This window comes from Poecilia formosa, unplaced genomic scaffold, assembly GCF_000485575.1.
Source record: "Poecilia formosa unplaced genomic scaffold, Poecilia_formosa-5.1.2 Scaffold59, whole genome shotgun sequence".
Classification (NCBI taxonomy): Eukaryota; Metazoa; Chordata; class Actinopteri; order Cyprinodontiformes; family Poeciliidae; genus Poecilia; species Poecilia formosa.
Genome location: NW_006799998.1, coordinates 799,803 through 823,475, shown reverse-complemented (window position 1 = coordinate 823,475; position 23,673 = coordinate 799,803). Strand labels below are relative to the sequence as shown.

General features: G+C 36.8%; 1 protein-coding gene across 2 annotated transcripts in view; it reads left to right on the top strand.

Moving 5' to 3' along the window:
* The window catches only part of drd2l (dopamine receptor D2 like), a 25,967-nt gene extending 3,168 nt beyond the window's left edge, over positions 1–22,799 (top strand). For both annotated transcript variants that reach the window (XM_016672370.1, XM_007553802.2), the window contains 8 exons: positions 2,247–2,538; positions 12,369–12,783; positions 13,679–13,788; positions 16,471–16,607; positions 18,537–18,751; positions 19,787–19,870; positions 20,112–20,466; positions 21,408–22,799. In XM_016672370.1, the coding sequence (XP_016527856.1) occupies positions 12,406–12,783; positions 13,679–13,788; positions 16,471–16,607; positions 18,537–18,751; positions 19,787–19,870; positions 20,112–20,466; positions 21,408–21,604 (1,476 nt within the window). In that variant the 5' untranslated portion in view covers positions 2,247–2,538; positions 12,369–12,405 and the 3' untranslated portion in view covers positions 21,605–22,799. The remainder of the gene's footprint in view (positions 1–2,246; positions 2,539–12,368; positions 12,784–13,678; positions 13,789–16,470; positions 16,608–18,536; positions 18,752–19,786; positions 19,871–20,111; positions 20,467–21,407) is intronic.
* The last annotated feature ends 874 nt before the right edge of the window (positions 22,800–23,673 follow it).

Here is a 23,673-nt window from a genome sequence, read left to right as displayed (position 1 = left end):
CTATCCAGTAACAAGTAGATGATCCACAGGGCTAATATGTTTATGACTGTTGTAAAACCGAAACCCCTCGTAGCCATTTAAGGGTGCTTAAAGACTTGCTCATGCAAAGTGCTGCCTATTTCTACAAAGCTCCCTTTCGGAGCCGCAGTCTCAAGCTGAGCTTCCGCCTCCCAGAGCAGCCTGCCTCATTTTCATCAGGTTAGATGTGCTTTTGGTGCTGCTTACGTGTAAGAGAAGAACACCTGTTGTCCTACGCCTGACATAATTCATTTAATTAATAGACTATGACTCAATGAAAATGGTGAAAATCTCATCTGTAGGCCAAATCTTGACCTTAAAAATAGTTAAATTATCAGCCCGTTGTCTTGACAACTGAACATCTGCAGGTTGAGCTCATGAGACAAACTGAAGAGTTATTTACTTGAGGAATGTTTCTCTGGGATTTTTTTCTTTTTTTTTTTAGGAAGTATGGCCACTGCCCAGTTTTATTTATTTGTTTTTATGTTTTGGAGTTGAGGGAATCCATTTCTTTCACTCTAGCCATGCTGGCGCCTACAGAAATCTACTCAGACGCTGTTGGATGCTTTAAAGCAGTTGTGTGTATTGAAGTTTAGAAACAATAGCGGATCAAACAAACATTATTGATCAGTGTTATATTTTTGATAATGTATGTTCAAAGAACGACTTTTATTCTTTTTTTTGTTAATGATGTGACATTTATACAATAGAGTGTTTTTTTTTCCTATCTTAACACAGACATGTTTTGAATAACTCAATTTTTTTTTTCTTTAACCGATTGAAATTAAATATTGTCTTATTATAATTGAAGATTATAGAAACAAACAGAGATAAATGTCCATGTTTTCACAGTTGACTTCATTTTTTTCAGTAATTGCTGAATGCCTGCAGTGTGCCCCTCGCCTCATTATAACAAGTTGCTGCTACACCGGATTAGTCAAGAGAATGTGACCTTCATTTTATTGACTGGTTCATCATTTTCTTTGCAAACAATTTTGCATTAATGACTTCACCAACAAATCCATATGACAGATTCCCTCTATCAGAACTATTGAGTTGTAGGAGTAAAATACTGTGAATCTCAGAGTTAATAAGTAGTGTACCTGCATGTTTTAGTTATGAATTAGGACATGAAACTGGGGAAAGATCGAGTGTTTTGATACTGTGTATTGTTGAGAGGAAAAAAATTGTGTTTTTCGTTTTCAAACTTCAGGAGATGGATACAAACTAATAGTTTCCCTCCTCTGCAGTGTGCACACTCTAAAAGAGGTGGCAATTGACTCATCGTAGTTCTTCAAGAAGAAAAAAAAAACATCTTTCCTTTCATTCAAGTATAAACATTTCTTATAAAGTAGAACTCTGAAAAGCATTAAAAGTAGTATGACCGACCGCAAGGTAGGTGTAATCATTTTTCCACTGAAGTCGCTCAGGCGCCTGGAAATATATTTCATAAAAGAAGAGCTGCACATCACAGCTTTTAGGCTTTAATTGTGAACCATTCTATTATAACCCTCTTAAGGTGCCATTAGCTCTGGCACTTTCTCTGTGGTAACAAAGCAAAAATAAAGATAAAAAATACATAGAGGTTCTCAACTTTGTAAAATTGACACAGTATCTATTGAGCAGGAATCTTGGCTCGTCACACCTTGTGTTTGATCAGATGTTTCTACTAATTAACGTGTCACAATTTTTTTTTTTCTCGTTAAAACATCGATGTGCTTATCAACATCTGCTTTTCTCCAGGTAGGCTCCTCTTTACTTACATTTCAGTAATGTTTGAGGAAGTGCTTAAATAAAGGTTTATACAGCCATACAGTTAAAGATAGTTGTCAGACTTGATGACATGTAATGTTTCACTGTGCAAGTATAGGATGAGAGATCTATTCCCATGGAGCTGGAAGGATTTTTGCTTTTGCTTTTCTACTTTGAGGCAGTTGGTATGATATGTAACCGTGGCAACAAGGTATGTTTTTTGTTTTTTTTTTTGTTTTTTTTACAACCAGGAGCAACAGATAAGCATCTCAAAAGCTCAGATAAAGTCTCTTTGGAATATATAAAGTGTTTCTGAATTAAATTGTAGGTCTGTATGTGCAGACCTACAATCTGCTCTCTGGTGTTAAGTGTTTCTTAAGAAAATATGAGATTGTGACATTTTCAAAAACACTTGTTTTGCCACGCCCCTTTCTGTTTCTGTAGCCAACCATGTGGCTCTTGCTCTTTCTCGCCAGGATGAATATCAACAGGCGAAAAAGAGCATCTATTGCCCCTTTTCCCTCCTCCCCTCCTCCCCGGCTCCTCTCCTCTGCCCAGCAGCTGTTTCCAGCTTCTTTCACACTCAGCGCCGCGGAGAGCACATCCGCGGCTCAGCTGAAGGATGGGAGCAATCACCAGTAACGCTCACATTTAATTTTCACCTTATATAACTGGTCGGGGTCAGGGTGAGGCGATCGGCAGCGTCTGGCTCATTTCTGCCGCTCAACCAGGAGGGAGGCCGGAGCAGAAGTTCAACCAGAGCAGAAGGTAAGGCGTAATTCATGAAAAAAATAAAATAATAATTAAAAAAAAAAAATGTTCGGGAATGCTTTTTGCAGGAATTTACTGTTCGTATATAGGCGAATAAGAGACATTCTTTTTAAAAGTTGTTGTAAGCATCTAAGTTTACTATGCTTTTTAATTTAATTTCATGGTTTTAAATAGCAACAATTCGCATGAATCTGCAGAAATGAATAATCAAATCAACGTAATCTAGACATATTGAAATGTAATAACATTTATTCCAGTTTTATTCTGGGTATACAATAAACTCATGCGATTTATGCCCATTATTTAAAAAGTTTCAAATTCAAGGTAGCCCAGCTTTTTGCATGGAGTGACTGTGCAACAATCCTTCCTCTTAGATATTGTGGAGAAGTTTAATTTAGTGGAAAGAAAACATTTGTAAATAAACATAAAAGCATTCATTTTGCTTTATCTCATGCAGACAACATGTTACTTTTAAGTACTGACGAATGTGTTTTATTATAACTTCACTATTTTGGATGAAAGTGCTAAAATTACATCTTAAAATAATAACTAACCCAACCTCCAATACTTGTGTCCCTTTTTTTTTTTTAAAGATGCAGCATGTAAATGTTTGGATTATTTTCATTTATTCATAAACTCCTGTTAATCCTGGCTCCATACTTAAAAAAATAAAGTGGTCATTATATCACAGACCAAGTACAGTGTGAAGTTTGCAGCAGAAGCTCTTGTACACTCGTCCTATCACACAAACTAAAAGCATCTGTTACCCTCTAAGACACAAGCTTCTTTATTACACATTCTTACACAGACGTTTCCATTTTTATTACTGATCTTGGCTTCATTGTGATACTAGCAAGAATTTACAGTTCAAACCTGTGAAATAATTGGCATAGTGTAGTTTACAGTAATGTTTTAATGCAATCACTGTGTTCTTAGCATAAATCTTAGACTGGTGAGTTTCTTGTGCGGAAATGTTGTAGATAGATTTATTTTAATTATTTAACTCTTTCATTTTCCAATCGTCTTCGAAGTAAAGTAATGAACTAAACTATAGGTGGGGGCAAAGGTTTTTGGCAGTGGAGTGGATAGTATGTTCTACTTTCTAACTGAGTCCCAGTAGGCATGTGTACAATCTCTGTGACAAACTTGTATTATCATATGATTCACTTACAAGATAAAGGAAAGTATTACTCAGACTTTGTTGTTTTCAGCCTTCAATTAAAAACCACTCTTCAGCACTTTATCCTCTGCTGTTGACTTCTGAATGTGAGTTTCCATAACAGTCTGCTCGCATTGGGCTCACTTCAGTTGCAAGTGACTACCAAAAGCTGCAGTGTCTCTTTTTAAATAAGAGATGGAGGAGATGTGAACTTGCACGTTGAATAATAAATGCTGATGTGTGGTGTGGAGCTCTGCCTCAGGACTGGAATTTTCATGTTGTGGTTCTGTGTCGAAGTGATTCTCCTGCATGCTCATCAGTTGATTGGGAAGCCGTTTAAGCTGAGGAATTCTGGTCATTTTTGCAAGATTTTACTTGGGGAAATATTTATTACCTGCTGTTTAATTTAGTCACTTCCATTTTTATCACTTCAGGCCAGTGAATTTCACCTTGCAAGGCTTTGAGCACTTGTTCTATCACTAGGAATTATTTTCCAAGAAACAGCTACCATTTCAAATCCTCTCGGTTTCACATGGAAGGTAGAAATAAAACACACATCACATTCTGCCTTTTGTTGACCTTCTTTTCATAATTTGAGCAGAGAATGATCTCAGAATAGTATGTAGTTTTGTTCTCTGTTGCGTAATTGACAGACGCATTGCAATATATTAGAATATCATTTGAGTTAATTTATTTCACTAATTTAATTCACAACATGAAACCCTCACAATATTCATTAAATATGGCTGCTTTGACTTTCATCTTCATAAGAAAAAGCAAAAAAAAAAAAAAAAAAAAAAAACGGTGCATCAACGCGAGTAGATGATAAGATTTCCCAAATCATCGCTGACTGTGGGAGCTTCACATTGGACATAAAGCAACTTAAATCCTATAAATGTCCACACTCTCTCCACACTCTGTGACCATAATTTAAAAGAAAAGTGCAACATCTACTTTCACTTAAAAAAAAGGGGACTGTAGAACATGAATCAGTAAAGGAATCTTGTTTCTTTTCGTAAGCCAGCTGAGATATCGTCTGTTAAGGAGTGGCTTAAACACAAGGAGTCTCAAAATCATAGCTCATGTCTTGAATATGTTTGTGTGTGGTGATCCCAGCTATATTCCACATCTTGTGAATCTCCCTGAAACTCTAGAATTGGCTTTTCTTTGCAAGGCTGTTGTTATGGCTGCTGGTTGTGCACACCACTTTACATCCATCTGCGTGAATACCACACCATTAACTCTGTTACATGTTCCCCGAGATTGTGTCAGCCATATCATAGTAAAACACCCACGTATTAAAAATGCTATTTTATTGGTGTTATGTTGTGATTTCCTGAAAATCTGCTTTTTTCACTAGCTAAACCGATAAGTGAAATACATTTAGTTCAGTTGAGTATATATCTGCAGCATCAGTTCACAACAAATGTGTGAATTGGCACCGAATGTTGTCTCAGTCAATTTGTTCTAGTCGTGCAGGCAGATACAGTTAATTACACACAGATTTTAGCCCTGGGGATTCATGTTTCAGACCCAGTTTAGATAAAAACCTACTATCATTAAAATCAGATAATTATAAACTTACACATTAGGTCTGCAATTGTGGGGCATTGTGACATAAAACTATTAAACGCTATGTCTTAGCGCAACAGAATTTATTGAGTTCCTTGAATAGTAGTTTGCAAGCAAAGTACATCTTGCTTTACCCACCTCATCATCCTCCTTTGACATTGTTAACCACAAGCTTATTTTCAAGAAAAAGTTGTCAATTTTTGCTCAACTTTTTCCAGCACTTTCCTCTTTTTATATATAACCTTCTCCATGTCCACCCTTGCTCTTTCTACTTTCTACCAGTTAAAAAAATGCCCACAGTACTTACTGGTCATTGTTGGCCACAAAAAAGAAATGAGTTTTTTGTTGTTGTTTGTTTGTTCTTTGAAACACTTGTTTCAAGAAGTGTTTTTGAAAGAAAAACACTATATCTGATGAAAAAAAAACAAAAAAAAAACAGTGGATACGGCCGGCAGTTGTAACATAAAAGCGGCTTCCCCACCCTTGTATTGTAGTTAGACATTGATTACCAATAGTCAAATGAAACTGATTTTATGTTAAAATGGCCTGCCATACAGTGGTAGCATCTTGCTGATGACATAGCTGCAGATTGGCTCAAAAAAAAAAAAAAAAAAAAAAAAAGATGGGCCCTTTCCCTTGCGCCCCAAACGTCACACCCACCCACCGGGAAATGTCCCAATCCTCCCAATTTGCCAGTCCGGACCTACTTTAAAATATTCCAATTTGATACTAATTGGAATTCACTTTGCAATAATATTATATTAGTATTCACCTTTGTGGCCAAAATCTACTGACTGATCATTAAAAACAAAAGACCACCAAAAGAAGTTGAAGAAGCATTTTTTTTTTTTTTTTCCTGAAATGGACAGAGCTGATTATGCAGCTGCTAAACACCATTCCCAGTGGCATTGAGCCTCATTCCTTCCTCTCAGTGAAAGGAATCAAAGATTTATAGCAAGACAGCTCATTGCTTTCATTTGAAGAACTGTGTACTCTGAAAACTTACTTCACTCTATTTGCTACTGTTTTTTTTTATTGTTGTTGTTTTGTTTTCTTTATCAGTACCAAAACCAAACAAGACTAAAATGTAATAGACCTGTCAAGAGTAACCAGGGAGGAGTAGAGCAGTGGACAAAGAGAAACATGAGGATATTTCACAGGAGGATTGAGTGATAGGAGAAAACAGGCTGGAGTACTAGGAGGATAGTTCTGTTTTAAGGGCAGATGAGGATGAGAGAAGGAGAGGTTGCTCCTTTAATGTGATTTTGTCTGTTTAAAAAATCCAACATAGTACACAAAATCAGTTTATTTCTTTTATAATCAAGTCTGAAAGAAAGTAGTGTATTTTCTGTTTATAATTTGGTTGCATTTTTCGCATTCTTAAAAAAGCTAGTGTCTTATTTTCAGAATATTGGGTAGTTTTTTTTAGCCATATGAAATTGAATTTTCATCCAGTGCAAGGCCTTGAAGGCCTCGAGGTGCTTCAAGGCAGTTTTCTGGACTTCACCTTGATATCTCAATTTAAATATCTCTGTTATGTTCTTGTGTGTTGTGCAAACTAAATAACGCAAAAGCCATCTTCAGATATGTTGTTTCAGTTTTACCTGTTTTCAATTTTACCCTCCTATTTTCACATTCTCATCAAAATCTGTGGTTTCTTATCTTTTTTCAATCGTTTAAAAAACCCATTTCCACTGTACTGTTGTACCTTTTCTAAGTCAAGAATCAGATCGTATTCATTTATGACTCAACTTCTCTCTTGTCTGCAGACACATAAAATCTGACCTTAAAAATCAAATCTCACTAAATCCATTGACATTTTGTGCTTGCAATCTCCAATAACTTTTTGCATTTCAGGATGTATGCTGGATGAGTACACTGTTAGTTAGATTTCCTCTGATGCTATTTAGTTTGCACAACACACAAGAAACATAAAACATAACGGAGATCATCAGCGACAAGCAGAGAATAATGTACATTCTTTCAAAGTTGCTGTCACACTGTTTCTTTTCTTGGCTTGTGTGTTAGCAAACCTGAAAATGCTTTTCATGAGGGTCCAAAATCAAAAGTTTTAGTGCATTTTGTGAAACATCACACATTTGAAGCATGTGTGTCATTTTTGTACGTGCCCCTATTTTGTGTTGCGTAGAACTTTTCGATCCGACTGAATTCTGTCATCAACGATTTTTGTCTCTCATAATAAATGCTAGTGTTGTAGAACTCGAGACCAGTGTTGGTCTCGGGTTAGGTGGTCTTGACTACAACACTGATGAACTCCTGTCCATCTTTGACTGAAAGTTCAACACAATCCATGAGGTCAATTACCTAGCAACTTATTAAAATAAAAAAGTAAAATAAAATCAAAGCAAATGGTTTGTGTTCTTGTCATGGCATACCCACTCCAAATACTCAGCATGCTGCATGCTTGCATGCTTGTCCAAATGACATTAACAGCAACGAGCCGTTCTGTTCAAAGAATCTTATACAGGTTGTCATTTTTCTCATTTCCTTCATTGTTTTAGCAATGTCACTGTTCCCTTCTCTGCAGAATTGTAAACTTTAATCTTAGTCTTTCTGTTCCACTTTCATTTTTGCTGTCACCTTATTGTGTCCGTTCTGGTCACAAACACATCTCAACACAGCTGGTGGTCCAACAAAGCCCTACTTCTCCAGTCTTTGAAAAACATCTCTGGTTCTTGAAAATGTGAGATAATTACATTTTTTGTTACCAAGGCAAAGTTGCAGTTCAATAATTCTTGATTTATTTCATTTTTGGTTGGAGGAAACATTTTCTTTTCTTTTCATTCTTATGGCATTTGAAGTAACAAGATATGAGCTAAATGTAGGATTTTTCTTCAGCTGTAAATTGAAAGTAAATATTTGAGGTCCCAGTTGAGCCGCTGTGGGCAAAGGATGAGCTGGTGCTGCTTGAATATTTAATTTTCTTTTTTTTGCTCTTTGGTTGCAACATTTTGTAGCTTTTTTTTCTTGCTCCAGTTTAATGCCGAAGGGAAGCTTGTTCTTTGTTGTTTTGAATTAATTTTGAAGCAAACTGAAGTGAGAGTTTATTCACAAACATTGCTTGAAAAACAGCTTAGAAAATAAAGCTGGTAATATATTCAGCTTTCTATATATTATATAGATTATTATATATTATATATATTTCATATATTTTGTTTTCAGTAAATCTGACTGAAAACAACGAGATGGTTAATGAAGTTAACAGATGATTTATCAATAATAAATCATTAATGTATCCTTCCCATCACATGAGGAGTCCAGAATTGGTCTGCAGGATTTCCAAGATTGTTTGAAAACTAGTAGATCTTAGCAGCATCTTTTGTGAGTGTGAAGGCAGTCATTATGCTACTGCAGTGCTTAGCACTCACTAATACATTTCATTTTTACTTGCTGGTTTCCCACATCAGGCATCACATCTGGAACTGGATGTTTGCTTACAAGCCCTTAACATTAAAACCAGATGTTTCTTTATAAACTAAGACATAACTTTTTTTTTTTTTTTTGTCACTCTCTCTGATATTAAATCAAAAATAAATATTTTGGGTCAATTAGAACTACGAGGGTTATTTCTAATCAGTCAAAAAGTTTACATACATACTCTTATTTGATAGCAATGCATTTAAACTGTCTAAATAAGTATTGAAACATGCCAAATTAGCTTCAGATTAATAACTTGATACCTCTTAATGTAGTTATTTTTACCCATTACTTACCTTTACAACATTGTGTTAACCTAAAGTGTTGCCCAAATAGCTGAAAGACTTTTTTATGGTTGAACTTTTCATTAAAATTTGAAATACATATTTCCATCCAAATATCATGTCTGTTCTACTTTTTCCATTAAAGCATTAATTGTTCACTGTTCTCCACGATTCCTCAGTTGATTCTTGTTAATATAACTGAGTTATCGGTACATGAGCTAAAAGTGTCCTTGACAAGGTTCGCGGTGTGGCAGTGTGTTGATGTATTAGCTCTTCTCGTCTTGGTTTTGACTGCAAATAAACTTGGGGTAAGCAGTAAAGCTTTGTGACAATCTGAATCTTATTCATCACCTTCAGGCCGACAGCAGATTTGATAACGTGTCAGAGGTCAATTACAATTTCCTATTGGTAATAAATAAGTGATGTGCCATTTTGCATGATTTTGTAAGTTGTTGAGTCAGATGAGAGCAGTGGAAAGAGGAGAGTGGAGAAAATGTAATGTATTCCCCCAGTCATGGCTCTTTTCTGCATGTCTACTGACATTAATGGTTGCTATATAAATTTATTCACACAATTTATGTTCTTCTGTCTTCCCAGTTTCTTTTTTTTTCTGGGAATGAGACAGCAGATGTCACATAAAACTAATGTAATAGAAGTATCCTTACATCATCTTTGTCAGTGTTATTTTGAAAAAACGTGAATGGACTCCTTAAAAGTTTTTCTACCGAGCTACTTAATTTGCCCCAGTTCAAGAAAAACAAAATATATATATATATTCTGCATAATCCAGTTTTCTGTGTTTCATCCATCTTTTAAAAAAAATAAAAAAATAGATGCTCCTGACATGTGGATGAGCCACTTTTTGGTGTTGCTCATAAATGACCCGTGCTTGCCCACAAACAGGTGTGAAGAACAGTTTCCACACCACAGCACCTGCCGTCTGACTTTTCTTTGGCTGGAGGAACCATTCAGTCCCAACTCCGCTACTCGGATGGAATTAATTCAATGTTTCCCCTGCGACTGCCGTGAAAACACGGATTAGAGCACAGCTGAGCATTACTCCCATCCTATGCCACTTTACAGGTTTCTTTCAGGCATCTGATGATAAATGAGACATCCCTGCCATCCTAAGTGACATTGGATGGACATTTTGTAATAACTAAGGCGAGAAACAAACAGTAAAAGCAAAATTGCTGTTTGAGATTTCCCAAGGGGAACTTTTTTATGCCTTTAAACATCTAAATGTTGAAGTTTTTTGTTCATAGCCTGCAAGCCAGATTTTGCAAACTAATAACACAAATTGCCATATGGTTTTTATAGTTGTTTCCATGCTACCCACATAAGTGCTAAAGGTATGGGCAGCTCTAACATCTGTTTGAGTGCCCATAAATCTGTAAAAAAAAAAAAACTATTCAGGTTTGGGAACAACATATGCTGCCTTGTTTTTCACAAAATGCTTTATTCAAGTTTATTTGTCAGGGAATGCTTTAATTGGCTACTTGGCTGCTTGAAAATGCTTGAAATTGTAAAAGCATACTATAAATGGATAAATTATTTTCATTCAATTGTTTCTCCTTATTGGTTTTTTTAAAGCACGGTGAAAAACTAGGATGTAAAATTCAATAGTTTTGAAAGAATACATATTCTTTTATTTTTTTTAGATGTCATTTCTTCTTTCTTTCCACATCATCATCACAATGCAACTGTTTTTTTTTTCTTTAATTCACATAAATTAGCACAAAAGAACCATAGTCATTGTGGTATCTGGGATATTAGTTGATTTGATATTTTATTTTCCTACAATGCTAAGTGTGTTTTAGTATTTTTATTAGTCTGCAGTTACATTTATTTATTTCAGTTTTTATCTTTGTTTTCTAGAAATCTAATAAAACGGTTGTTGAACAAAAACTGATGATTTTGTGCTTTTGCTGATTTCACCGACTCTGATTAGCTACTGGAGGCTTATTAAAAATCCAATTTTCTAATTAGTGAACTCACTGTAGGATGTGCTGACAATAGTTATAAGTGTGAAAGCTCTTACTGACGGAAAAAAAGACTCTCAGTTAGCGATTTTCAGAATCAGTGAAGTGTTTGACAACGAAGTCAAAGGAAGCACAAAAGCTGCAAGAAGCCTTTGGAAAGGAAGCTTTTCTGCAGAGGCTTGTTGGCTATTCCCCCAGGCTGCTACTTTTAAGGAAGTGAGACTTCATCAGATAAGGATGAACACATTTCAGCAAAGTTTAACTGTTTTTTTTTTCCTTTGATAATGCCAATTCTGTCTGCCATGGAACATCTAGGACTGTTTTCAGTCATTTATAAGTGTTACTGTTATGGTGTACTCTCTATTTAGGGAAGACATACTTAATGCTATTTGTCTTTGTTTTGAAATAATTTGGAAATCCTGATTAACTACAGAGCTGTGCAACTATGAATGTTCTCCCTCACACACATTCTAATCTAATGACCTATAATTAATGAGTGATTTAAGAGATAAATGAAACTAAATCTAATTCTATTTAGTTGTGTATAATTTGTACAGATAGCTTTGTCCCTTTACATGCAGGACTTTTTTAATGAAGATCTTTTTTTATTATCTATAATAAAAAACAAGTTTCATTGTTATATATAGTTCATAAAGAGAAATTGGAATTGGCCGGTCAAAGGTTTTACAAAATTCAAGATTTGAAATTTGCCTCAGAATTTTTGAACACTGCATCTCTACTGTTTTCCCATTTTCCTATTTTTTCTTCCCGTCTTCCTTTGTGACTGTTTGGGTTCATTGTTTGAATTTCTGACTTTTTGCTTTATGATTTAACTTTCATCCATCCCCTCTAAAAAGTTTCTCTCAGCTACATCTTGTGACTTGAGGAGATGCTGCAATATGGTGTTAAAAATGTCTAGATTTTCAGTATATTTTACAAAGAGTGGCCATCATAATTATTGTCTTGTTACCAGAGCCAGAGAAAAAATTGCAAGTAGCTAACAACGTTATAATGGAGTATATTTTAAAGAAATTTAAAAAAAAATATGTGCCCCAGTTTTACTCAGAAATACAATATCTATTGTTTTAGCCCCACTTTTAATCACTTCAGAATAAGCTAGTGAATCTCTACAATGTCTTATCAGGCTTTAGAGATTAAATGTCATTTATATTGTTGTTCTTTGAGTGATGTCCTATTCAGCGCTCTCTGTGTCTTTCTGTGATGCGAGACAAAAGAGTAATCCATTGCTGGTGTTGCAGAAACCTTTGCTTTTCATCTCTGTTGTTACGAAAAGAGCTCAGTGTTTGTATTTGCTAAGAAAGACTCTTGAATGAACTCCGAGTCGTGTGAGGCCTCATGGTAATTACTTTTCTCCTCCTCTCTTTGTTTTAGCCACTTTCCTCTTCATCATGTTCACCAAAGCGAAGTTATGACTTTACTCAACGAGTCTGAGGAGGCCGCCTCTCCCTCCGCTCCCCTCTCCTCCCTTAGGAACAATTTCTCAGCCTTTTTCACACCTGACGCCTCTTATTCCCCTGCATCCTATCCCACCTCCTCCTCCTCTTCCTCCCTGCTGACATCCTCCAACTGCACCGACTCTTCACCGTCTTCCTCACCACCGTACAACTTCTACGCTGTGCTGTTAGTCCTTCTAATCTTTTGTGTGGTGTTCGGCAATGTGCTGGTGTGTGTGGCTGTGTCTCGGGAGCGTGCCCTGCAGACCACCACCAACTACCTCATTGTCTCCCTGGCTGTGTCCGATCTGCTGCTGGCAACCCTCGTCATGCCTTGGGGTGTTTACCTGGAGGTAATGTATAAATATGCACAACTTTGTTTTTCAAACAAACTAAATGGAAAAAAAAAAATAAAATTCTCTGACCCAGAGTGGAACAAAACTGGACAAAACTAAGTTCAGTTTTATTTTTTCTTTTTGTTGGTGGAGGAAATGTAAAACAAATGAAAGTTTATATATTTTAAAACAGCAGTGATATATTCTGTCGCACTGCTAAAGTTTTCAATTGCAAAGCACTGCCTCCTCAGTGTGAGAGGAGGAAAAAACATGAAGTTGACCTGTTTAGATCATGTCTATTGAGGTAGTGAAGAGGCAGTGATACTTTTGTAGGACACTGTACATAATCAGCAGAAACTTAATTGACTTATTAAGTCACAATCGAGTAAAACAATAAGTTGATTATCATTCGTTTCAGGTCACAAGATATTTTCATTAACCTCGGGTTTCCATGTGAATCAATGGATAAGATAAGCCGAAAGAAATGATGTTGGAAAATGGATGATTTGCTTAAATCTGTCTTAGTGGCCCAAAATATAACAAGATCCTGCAGTTTCATTAGGCATTCTAAAATAACATACTCATCTGTTATTAGTTTGCCTAATTAATTTATAATGATATTTATCAAATATGTAAATTAACCGTTCATCCCGTTGCAATGCCCATGCAATGTTTGAAAAGTGCTAAAGCGAATCTCTTTGGGCTTACAGTCAGGCAAAGAAAGAAGAAGCTATTAGAAACATGATAATTAAAGTTTTATTTTATTCTTCTGCTGCTTATTCAGACATAATTGACTTGCATCATACTGGAGTTACAAGAACAATTGTTTTGCTTGTTTTGTAATTAAACTGTCCTTGTGAGATGAAAGGGAACGACTGAGCCATAACTTTAATCTATTTTTGTGTTCCTGGAGGTGGTTGGGGAGTGGCGCTTCAGTCTAATCCACTGTGACATCCTGCTCACTCTGGACGTCATGATGTGCACCGCCAGCATCCTCAACCTGTGCGCCATCAGCATCGACAGGTGGGGTTCCTCTTTTTTTTTTCCTTCTTTTTTTTTATCCCAAAGGTGAACCCAACATGATGCAAGGAAGGCAAGTGAAGAATACGTAAGTTTTCTACCAAAATCAAAGGCACCCTAGAAACAGGAAACCCAGGAATAAAAAGAGAAATGAGTAGAAAACAGGGTCAGGTAGTTATTGACCTTGCAATGAGCATCAGAGAAAATAACAGAGACAACAAAGGAGTCTGTCTGTTGGAGAGTGTGATTACAGGAACAGAAGATGTGTTGAAATGGCAGTCAGAGGGAAGATCAGAGAAGACTAGCACTTAAGAACAGCCAACAGAGAAATCAAACTCAAGAAAGCTGAACAATAATGGAGAGAAAACATTTTTTCAACAAAATAACATCCTCTCAAGCTAACACTGCAAAAATGAGGAAAAATAGCATAATCCCTTTTTTATTGTATAGCCTATTTTAACAACTATGCACATTTGTAATATCCGCTCATTTTTCTTTTTATCTTATTTTACGTGCCTTATCAGAATATATTTTTATTGAATTATATCTCATGCTTTGTATTCAAAATGTAGTTTTTAAAAAATATCCTTATATCTTAAAATTCACTGATTATAAAATTTTAAAAAATGCAATAATTGTTTTCCTCTGGGAAACTTCAAGCCATGAAACAAAACTGATAAGAAATGAATCATAAAATAAACTGTTCCTGTCAAATTGCTATCAGCAGCATAGTAAAGACATTTGTTATTTTGTTAAATATATAGTTTACATGTTGTTTTTGAAGCCATTCCAAAAGGTATACATGGTTATCTTGTCTGGCCTGTTTGCTGAATAATTAAATAAAGTGTCTTGAAGTTGTGCAAAATTAGACGTGTCAAAAAGCTGGAATGATGACAGATATTTGTCTAAGGGAGAACACCTGCTTGATCATTTGTTTTTATTTTATCATCCAACTACCGCTGAGCAGCAGGACAAAAGGCCCTGTGTAACGTCATCATTTATGTGTCCAGCAGGTTGGAGACTGTGGTTTTATGTCCCCAACGTCCTCCTCAGTCACCTGTGATCTTGGCAGCTTTTTTAAGGCCCATAAAAACACATTTAATGATTTGATCTTCCACTTGATGCGCTCGTCCTGCGTCCTGAGGGAGGTGACCAGACACCCAGCGGGCAAACCGTCTACAGCTGTGTCCTCATTTTTCAAACCGGCATATTGAGGTTGCTCTAGTTTACACACGCAGTCTGGTATGTTAACCTAGGACAAAGTCTTTAGTCAGGCTTGAGGGTGCAAAAGACAAAAACAACTAAAGAAGCAACTAAGGTTAATCCTAGATATTTGACTTCTGGCTGTGCTTCACATAAAAAAATAAAAATAAAAAAAAGATTGAGCTTATGTATTTTTGTGTTTTACCCATCAATATGTTATTTTTTTCTTTGCATGAAAAAATAAAATATTTTTTTGCTTATCCATAAAATAATTTTTAAAGTATTTATAACCTCTTTCTTTCATGCAACTACAAACTTTAACTTTTGTTGTGGAGAGATACAAACAAAAAGGGACTTTTTGTCATGCAGAATATTGTGCGCAGACAACAACTTCCTGTATGTCATTCTAAGCACACAGTCCACCAGGGGAAGCATATGTGTGAAATAAAAAAGCTTGAGGATGCTTTTCTTGTGCAGGGAGAAAAATAATTTGCAGAATTGATGGTAAGATGGATGGAGATCATTACAGGGAAATTCTGGCAGAAAACCTGAAAGAGGCTGTAAAAGTCTCGAGACCACTATTTACTAAATGTTTCAAAAGTCAATAATGTAGTCTTCCTTCATGCAAAAGAAATGAATCAAAACAACCAAATAATGAATTAAACTCCCTTATCAGGTTTGTACTAATTTATGAAGTTTTATTGCTGAGGGGATTAGAAGAGATTAGAAGCAGCCTAGTGACTGAAGGCAGTTGCAGAAATCAAAGAACAACAAAAGAGAAAATCCTGTCTCTGATGAGGTCCATATGATCCTGACTTCAAACTGCCATCATCTGCAAAGACTTCTCAGCATTCATTTAAAATGTAATAAAACAACTTTACCCTTAGAAGTAGATCAATAAAATAATAATAATAATAATACATAGCTGCAGATAAAGCTCTACATTGTGATTTGCCATTGTTTGCAATGCCTGAATCCTTTTTATGAGGACTTGTTTGTAAGAATCTGAACTGCTCCAGGCTCACCATCTGATTATACATTGCAGGCTTTGAAGCCTGAATTAACTTTTATGTAATGGATGCTGTGCAGAATCTACTCACGTTTTAACAGCTTCTGCTTACTTCTTGTCTGTGACCTTCCGGGTGCCGCCGAGACTTGAGCTGCTCACTTAAAGCCACCAACAGCGGCAGGCAACTTCAATTGCTTTTGACAGCCATGTGTTTTGTGTCCTTGTAGCTGCGAAACAAGAAGTGACAGCTTTTGTCTGTTTGAGAAACAAACCGGGATTTGATTGTCATGCTTTTTCTACTTTAAAATATGTGAGAACATGGCTGTGGGATAACTAGCTCACTGGATTTATCAGAGATTGTTTGTTCTGTATTGACGTGTTTGTTCCGAAGCATGCCTAGTGGGTGTGAGTGGCATGCTAATGTGACACCTGTGGTGTTTTTTTTTAATACTTGTGCATGTGTGTTGTTGCAGATACACAGCAGTAGCCATGCCGCTGCTCTACAGCACCAGATACAGCTCCAGGAGGCGGGTGGCTGTGATGATCACCGTGGTGTGGTTTCTCTCTTTTGCCATCTCCTGCCCTTTGTTGTTTGGACTGAACAATACAGGTGAAAGTATATTTTAGACACTAGTCTCACATTACTGCAATCAGCCGTAATGTGGTGGTCAAAAGAATCACACCTATTAAGGCCATAAAAGTACCACAATGAAACTTTGTTGTGAAAAAATATGATCTTTTAGGGGTTGTGTTATGCACCAATGTTCCTGTATCTGACATATTTTGACATAATCAATGGTTGTTTTTTATTAATTTACCCTTAGCATATCTCATTTCAGAGTAAGATGACGTAGTTAGTTGTCTGCTGTGTGTCTTTTTTTTTTTTTTTTTAGATAAGGCTGTTGAGCAAAGATTGTGTTGTCATTGTGCAGGATGGTTTTTATTCTTTTATTCTAAAGTGACTGATCAAAATACTTTATTATATCTAAAATGTTATATCTCCACATATTGTGCTCCATTGTTTGTATGGATTCAGAGTTTGGTTTCCAGACAATTCTTGCGAGACAAAAAGCAATGAGAGAAACAACTTTGAGGCATTGTGTCACTTCCAGCCCAGGTTGTGACAAAATGAAGTTTGTTTTATTAAATGATGCTAGAAATGTTCTCATCTATTTGCAGGAGGGCGCTAAAACCTACAGAGATTTTCAGTCAAAATGTTCGCACTTTTTTGTCATCTGACAGCAATACTGCCGTACAGCTGTTTCACACATCTGGGAACATTAGCCAGCACTCAAATTACTTTATGCTTAAACTCTTGCATTGGCAAAATAATTTGTTCACATTGAGTTTGTAACAGAAGACGATACTTTGTAAAGTGATTAGACACTTGGCAGCTGGAGTGGTGGGGCTCATCAGTCAACCTCTGTGCTGATAAAGGCTTCTGCGGCGGGGGGTGGGCCAAAGCTTTGAAAGTGTTCAGACTGAGTTTAAAGAAAGGGCTTCAGGCTGAACGAGAATCACAGAGTAATGTGAGAGCTTACTTCCAACAAGCCAGCACAGCAGGACTGAATGATGCAAGTCAAACTGCAAAAAAGCATCTCTCTCCTCACAGCTACGTGTTGCTCGTACATTACGGCACACAGCTTGAGATGTTTCTCATTCGCTTCTGCTGACAGTATTAGTGATTGAGTTACATCACTGGCACCCTTTAAATACAAGCAGTGTTTTTATAGATGTTTTTGACGAAACTTAGATTAGTAAAATGCAAAGGGTGTTGAATAATTAAATTGAAACTAATGATGGCTTCAAACGGTGGGATTGAATGGGTTAGGGACCTGTACGGAAAATATTAACTTCTGCCATGTCTTTTTTTTTCTCATAACAAGTGATGTAAATAACACCTTTATTCAAAATGGATAAAACAGTCGGAACACAATAAAAGCTACAACAAACAGGTGACTGAATCTGTCTGTTTGTAGTGCATTTAAAAGAGATGATGAAAGTCATCTTATCTGATTGTCATGTATTATTATTATTATTATTATTATTATTATTATCTCATAGCTGTTGCTGATAATTAGAAAAGAATAACCAACAGCAAATTAATATGATATCAAAGTTGGAACCCAGAAAAACATGATATTTTTTTTTATTTCATTACATTTGAGGGGGAATTTTTAAGCATCTAAATTTGTCAGTCTAGTTGTCTGAAGGTGATTAAACTGGCTTGCACTTTATAAAACTGTTTTTATAATATTTCATATGTGAACTCAGAGAATGGTTATTCTCTGAGCATAATGTGTAGTGTACATTTTGCATGCTTTGAAAGCTGTTTGTGATGCCGTTTAATAACAACCAGAAAGCTTTTGAATTCTGTGTGAAATCAGGGCTTATTTTGGTGCATGACATTAAAATAATCATGTATGTGCGTCTAATAATTTATTCTAATTTTGATGCAATATCTGGCCCCTTGATTGCTTGAGTTGCGTATTTTGAAAAGCTAATACTTGCGTTTTCTTGGTTGTCTTTCCTGCATCAGCCAGCCGGGAAGGCACCACATGCAGCTTCGCAGACCCGGCGTTCGTAGTCTACTCCTCCGTCGCATCTTTCTATGTGCCATTTATCGTAACACTGTTGGTGTACGCCCAGATCTGCGTGGTGCTGCGTAAGCGTGGCAGACGCACTGCCCCACCGCGCAAACACGGCCTGCTGACACAAGGTGGTCCTGGAGCAGCAGAGAGTCGACAGCGGAAGGTGAACGTCTCAGTTTTGCTGGAACTTCACTATTTCTTTATTGTTTTAATTTGTTCGGGCTGACATTTACAGTAAACATCCATGAAACCTAAAACCCCGTACACTTTATTACAAATCTGCCTTAGTGGCAGAAGATATGTTTAATAAGCTAAATAAGTAAAGACTAATTCATTTGTTTCAGTAGATTTAAGTAAATAATTGTCCAAAATAATTATTCTACACATTTGAAAATGTAGCGTAACATACTAATGGCCAGTAAAGCCAGGCTGCAGAAAAATGCATTTGCGCCTACTCAGTCGTTGTTGAAAATTTTGTATAAATCAAACCAATATTTTATTTGTAACTGTTAAGATTAAGTGTACGTAGTGTATATAATGAGACTTGTTCTCCGGTTCATTAATTTAATCATTAAAAATCACTATGTTCGTACTTACACATTATTGCACAAGCTGTGTCTCCGTGTTGCATAACACTCTCACGCCATCACACACTGTGTATTGCGTTTTAATAAACTCTCTCTGTATTGTATTGATTTTAGTTTTTGTTTGAAAAAAAGGAGTCATAAATCTGCTCTATGTCTTCAGCTGAGGTGACGGGGGGTAGAAATGGTCGACTGCACTAAATTAAAACTGATTATACTGACAACTTCCCTTTACCATTTTCCTGCTACGCAGCAGCAACATCGGTTTTCAAGAAGGAGAAAAACAATGTCAAATTTTAATATTGTTCCATTAGAAAACAATGTGTTGTTATTGATTTAATAACGGTGGAACAGCCACTGCTGTCTAGAAAATTCCTCTCAAGTTTTTTTTTTTGTTTATTTTTTCCAAAGGTTGTGTTTCAGTTTAATAAAAAAGAGGTTACTTGTGAGGTTAGGGTAGCTATTGATTGAAAATTAAAATTAAATTCAAAAGCCACTTGAAGTGTCATGCAAAGCTGTTGCACTTTGTTGTTTTATTTGCATTGAGTGTGAGGGTCTTTTTTAGATCTTCACTCTTTTCACTTATTGAATTTCCTGTTTCCTTCCCGTCTCAGAATAAGTGCACACAACCAGAAGATGTGAAACTGTGTACCCTGATCCTTAGGCCTGCCACTGCAGGTCCTCAACGAAAGAAAGTGGTGAGCAACCTAAACAAGCTTTCCATCTAAACAATGTGAATATTTCTTTCTCTATATTTTCGGCTCTCTTTCCATTGAGTCTCCTGGCTCTGCTGTGAATTCCTGCTTTGTTATTTGATTATTAACACATACCATGCTGCCAATAATTTAACATTTTTGTTTCTTCTCAAATCTGCATCTTTTTTTGTCCCCCAAAGCGTGCCTTCCTCACCTCCCTCCTTCTTCCCTCTCTATGCATCAGACCCTCGTGAAGGAGTCTGTGGTTCATCCCCTCGAAGTGGAGCCGGGTCGGTTCCTGCCACAGACGGAGCAGAATCCACCGCCTCCCAACGCTCCACAGCCTTCCAATCATTCACTGCAGTCTAAGATCTCACTCTCCATCGCGGTAGGACCGGCCCCAGCTCTTCCCTCAACCGTGGCGCGATCCGCTCTGACGCCCCGTCCCCCCACCCTCGAGGATGGCATGAGGGGCCGAGAGGGGTGGAGGGAGCGCAGCGGAGGCAGAGAGAAATGGGGCACCACCAAGGAAAGGGTGAGAGGAAGGCTCTCACAGCAGAAGGAGCGGAAGGCAACACAGATGCTGGCTATTGTGCTGGGTGAGGAGGAAGAAGGACAGACTAATTGATCAGATGTTCACATAGAATTAGTGGCTCTTTAGACTGCCTCACTGTTATGGAGATTAAGTATAAATAAAATCTACCCTTTGATTTGGGCTGAACAGGCTTATATTTTAAACAATTCTATTTTTTTTAGCTCCATTTATAGTTTGTTTCTTGTCAAAGCTTTTCGTTTAGCATTAACCTGCAAGTATCACATTTTAGCTTAAGGCAGAAACTGCTTTTATACTAAATTGCATTCTGCTTTCTTACAACCTTGCGTGTTTTATATTTTATGGATAGATACATCTCTCAAAATAGAACCGGTGAGGTTATCTGTTGCTTCGGTAGTTTTGTGACACTGGAATAATAAAATGTAGAAACGTGAATGTTGTTTCATTACTCAGATTCCTGTACGAGTTGCTGTGCAAGCTAAACACACATAGGCGGGCTGACAGCTGCATTAGGCGAAATGTATCTTTTTATTGCACACAATTTACATTCAACATAGCGGAACGTATCCCATGGTGTATATGGTGCAATCTTGTAGATGGTCAAGGTCTGCCGGCAGCAGACCACATGTTCCACCTCATCCCAAACATTTAAATCCCCAAAGTAGCCAGTGAGAGATGTAAAACCTGGCCTTACATCTCCCGTTTCTGGAGAAACAGCTGGAATGAAAGAATAAATAGAGTTTGATGGATTGTGACTTGGATTAAACTGGAATGTGCCTCGTTTATACGACTGGACTGTGTTGGGAAGAATTTTAATAATTACAGCTGAATTTAGACCTGTTTAGACTTTCCATAATTGCATATAAATTGAACCAAAGAATCTCATAAAATGACTGAATTTAATTTGTTACCAAGAAACTACATTGTCACAATGCATGTAATTATGACATTCACACATGTAATCAGTGTTGTCTATCTGTATCCAAGGTGTGTTCATCATCTGCTGGCTGCCTTTCTTCCTGACCCATGTGCTAAAGGCCCACTGCAGGAGCTGCTGCATCTCACCTTCTCTGTACAGTGCCGTCACCTGGCTTGGATATCTCAATAGTGCTGTAAACCCTGTCATCTACACAACTTTCAACATTGAATTTCGCAAAGCCTTCATCAAGATCCTGCACTGCTAGCCAAGATTAAAAATGCATCAGTTGTCAAAGTAAATAAATAAGAAAACACGTTGTGGGACTTGGGAAGAGATTGCAAAGATAAAAAATATTCTTTGACAGTTTCATTCTGAGGAACTGAGACTGTAATCTGTGTGACTTGGAGTCATAGTGATAAAGATTTTTTTGGAAGGATTGAAAGGCCTCAGACGAGAGAGACTAAGCCACAGAGAGAAAACGATGTCTATGAAGCCAACGACGGCAGGCACCAAATATCCTTCAAAAGTAGTTTGTGACAAGTGGAAGACAGCAACGAGAAAAATAACAAAGGTGGAGATATGTACAGTGAGACAAATACTGTGCAATGTGTCTATTTTCTGTAAAGGGGAATACGCTCAGACAGGTGATCATACTTCATCATTCTGACTCAGATTCCACATTTGTGGCTTTCAGTGCAACAGCACTGTTTCCTGAGTGCTCAAACCTTTGATTTGTATGTGACTGGTTCTGCTACATTCACTTGTGATCTCAACAAACCTTCTCTCAATGTGTTTGCATGTGCTGGCATTTCTCACATGACAGGAGCAAATGAAATGCACAAGAAAAAGGAAATGAAATCCTCCAAATTTGGTTTTGTTTAATTTTGTATTGATGAACCTATACTTTCATTTAATAAATATGTGCTGTCAGTAACTGTTTTTAATCCCAACCCTACTTCACTGCATAAATTGTGCCATCTATAATTTCAATAGATTTTGTGTTGAACATTGTGTAAATAAATATTATCAATCATTTGTCTCATCTCTTTCAGCTTTGCTATGGAGGAGAAAAAAGCCCTTAGCTAAAATGAACCAAGTTATTCTTTGCCCCTTTTTCCTTCCATATGTACATGGGAGGTTTCTGCACCTCCACCATCACTTTCAACGTCACTGTGGAGGAGAAAACATCCTCACTGCTTTCATCAGCTTACCAGCTGCATCAAGTGATGTAATTTTACACCATTGTGGGTGTCCTTTTTTAAAAAAAATCATTTTAACTTTTAGTGATTTGAATGTCTCCACCTATTTTGATGATGGCAGCTGATGTGAATCGTTCACACAAAATCTGTGTATGTGTGTTTTTTACTGATCACTGTTAGCTGATCAAACTGTGGCTCTGAAATTGTGAAGTTGTTTCCATAAGTCTTGCTGGAATAATTGTAAAATTTTGCTTGACACCACAAGACCTCTGCTTGTGCTTTTTCCTTCCCCCCTTCACCATTTATGTGTGCATGCATACATGAAACATCATTAAGTCTCTTTGCAATGCACAGAACATCTTAGCAACTAAAAAATACTAGTTTATGGGTTTATTCAAATGTGCATCCATTAAAAACGGGCAAAATAAGTTTTTATTGTTTTGGCCGCCTAGAAGATAATGTCTAACTTTATAAGTCAGCTTATTAGCAATTCTGAATAAACTGTAAAGTGAGATTTGCAAGTTGAACTATTGAGGGAATGAATATAGAACTCATTTTGTTTTTGGTGGTCGTCTTGACTAAACTCATTGACTTCAAAGGCGTTCATTTAAATCCACATTTGTTTGCTAGATAATTTCATTTCCCTTTGATATTATAATCCCCTCCTCTACCTAATCCTAAAGTGACAAATAACTTCAAGAAATATGAAATAATTTTATACTCTTGTGCCATTTAGTCAACTTTTCAGATTTTTAGTTCATTAAGTCTCTTGATTGTCAAACATTATTTAAATGAAGGCAGCAGAGGTGAAAATAAAAACTATGAAACAGTCTTTATAGTTGCAAGTATAAAAAGATTCCTATTCCCTCTCGCCAGCACGTATGACAGAAACAAAGAAGAGAAACAAAGAGTGTGTAACATGCAGTGTTGTGACAGGAGCTCCGCTCCACTGTCAGTGAGCTTACTGATCTGCCACCAGGCACAAGATAAAACAGCTGATGTTATTAAGTTGTAAATACTGCTTCTTTATCACGTGAAATGGCCAAACAAATATTTTCTCTCCCTGACTGTTGCCAAGAGGTTGGGAAGCTGTCAGACGTGAAAAGTTTATTTTCTTAGCATCAGTGCGATGAGG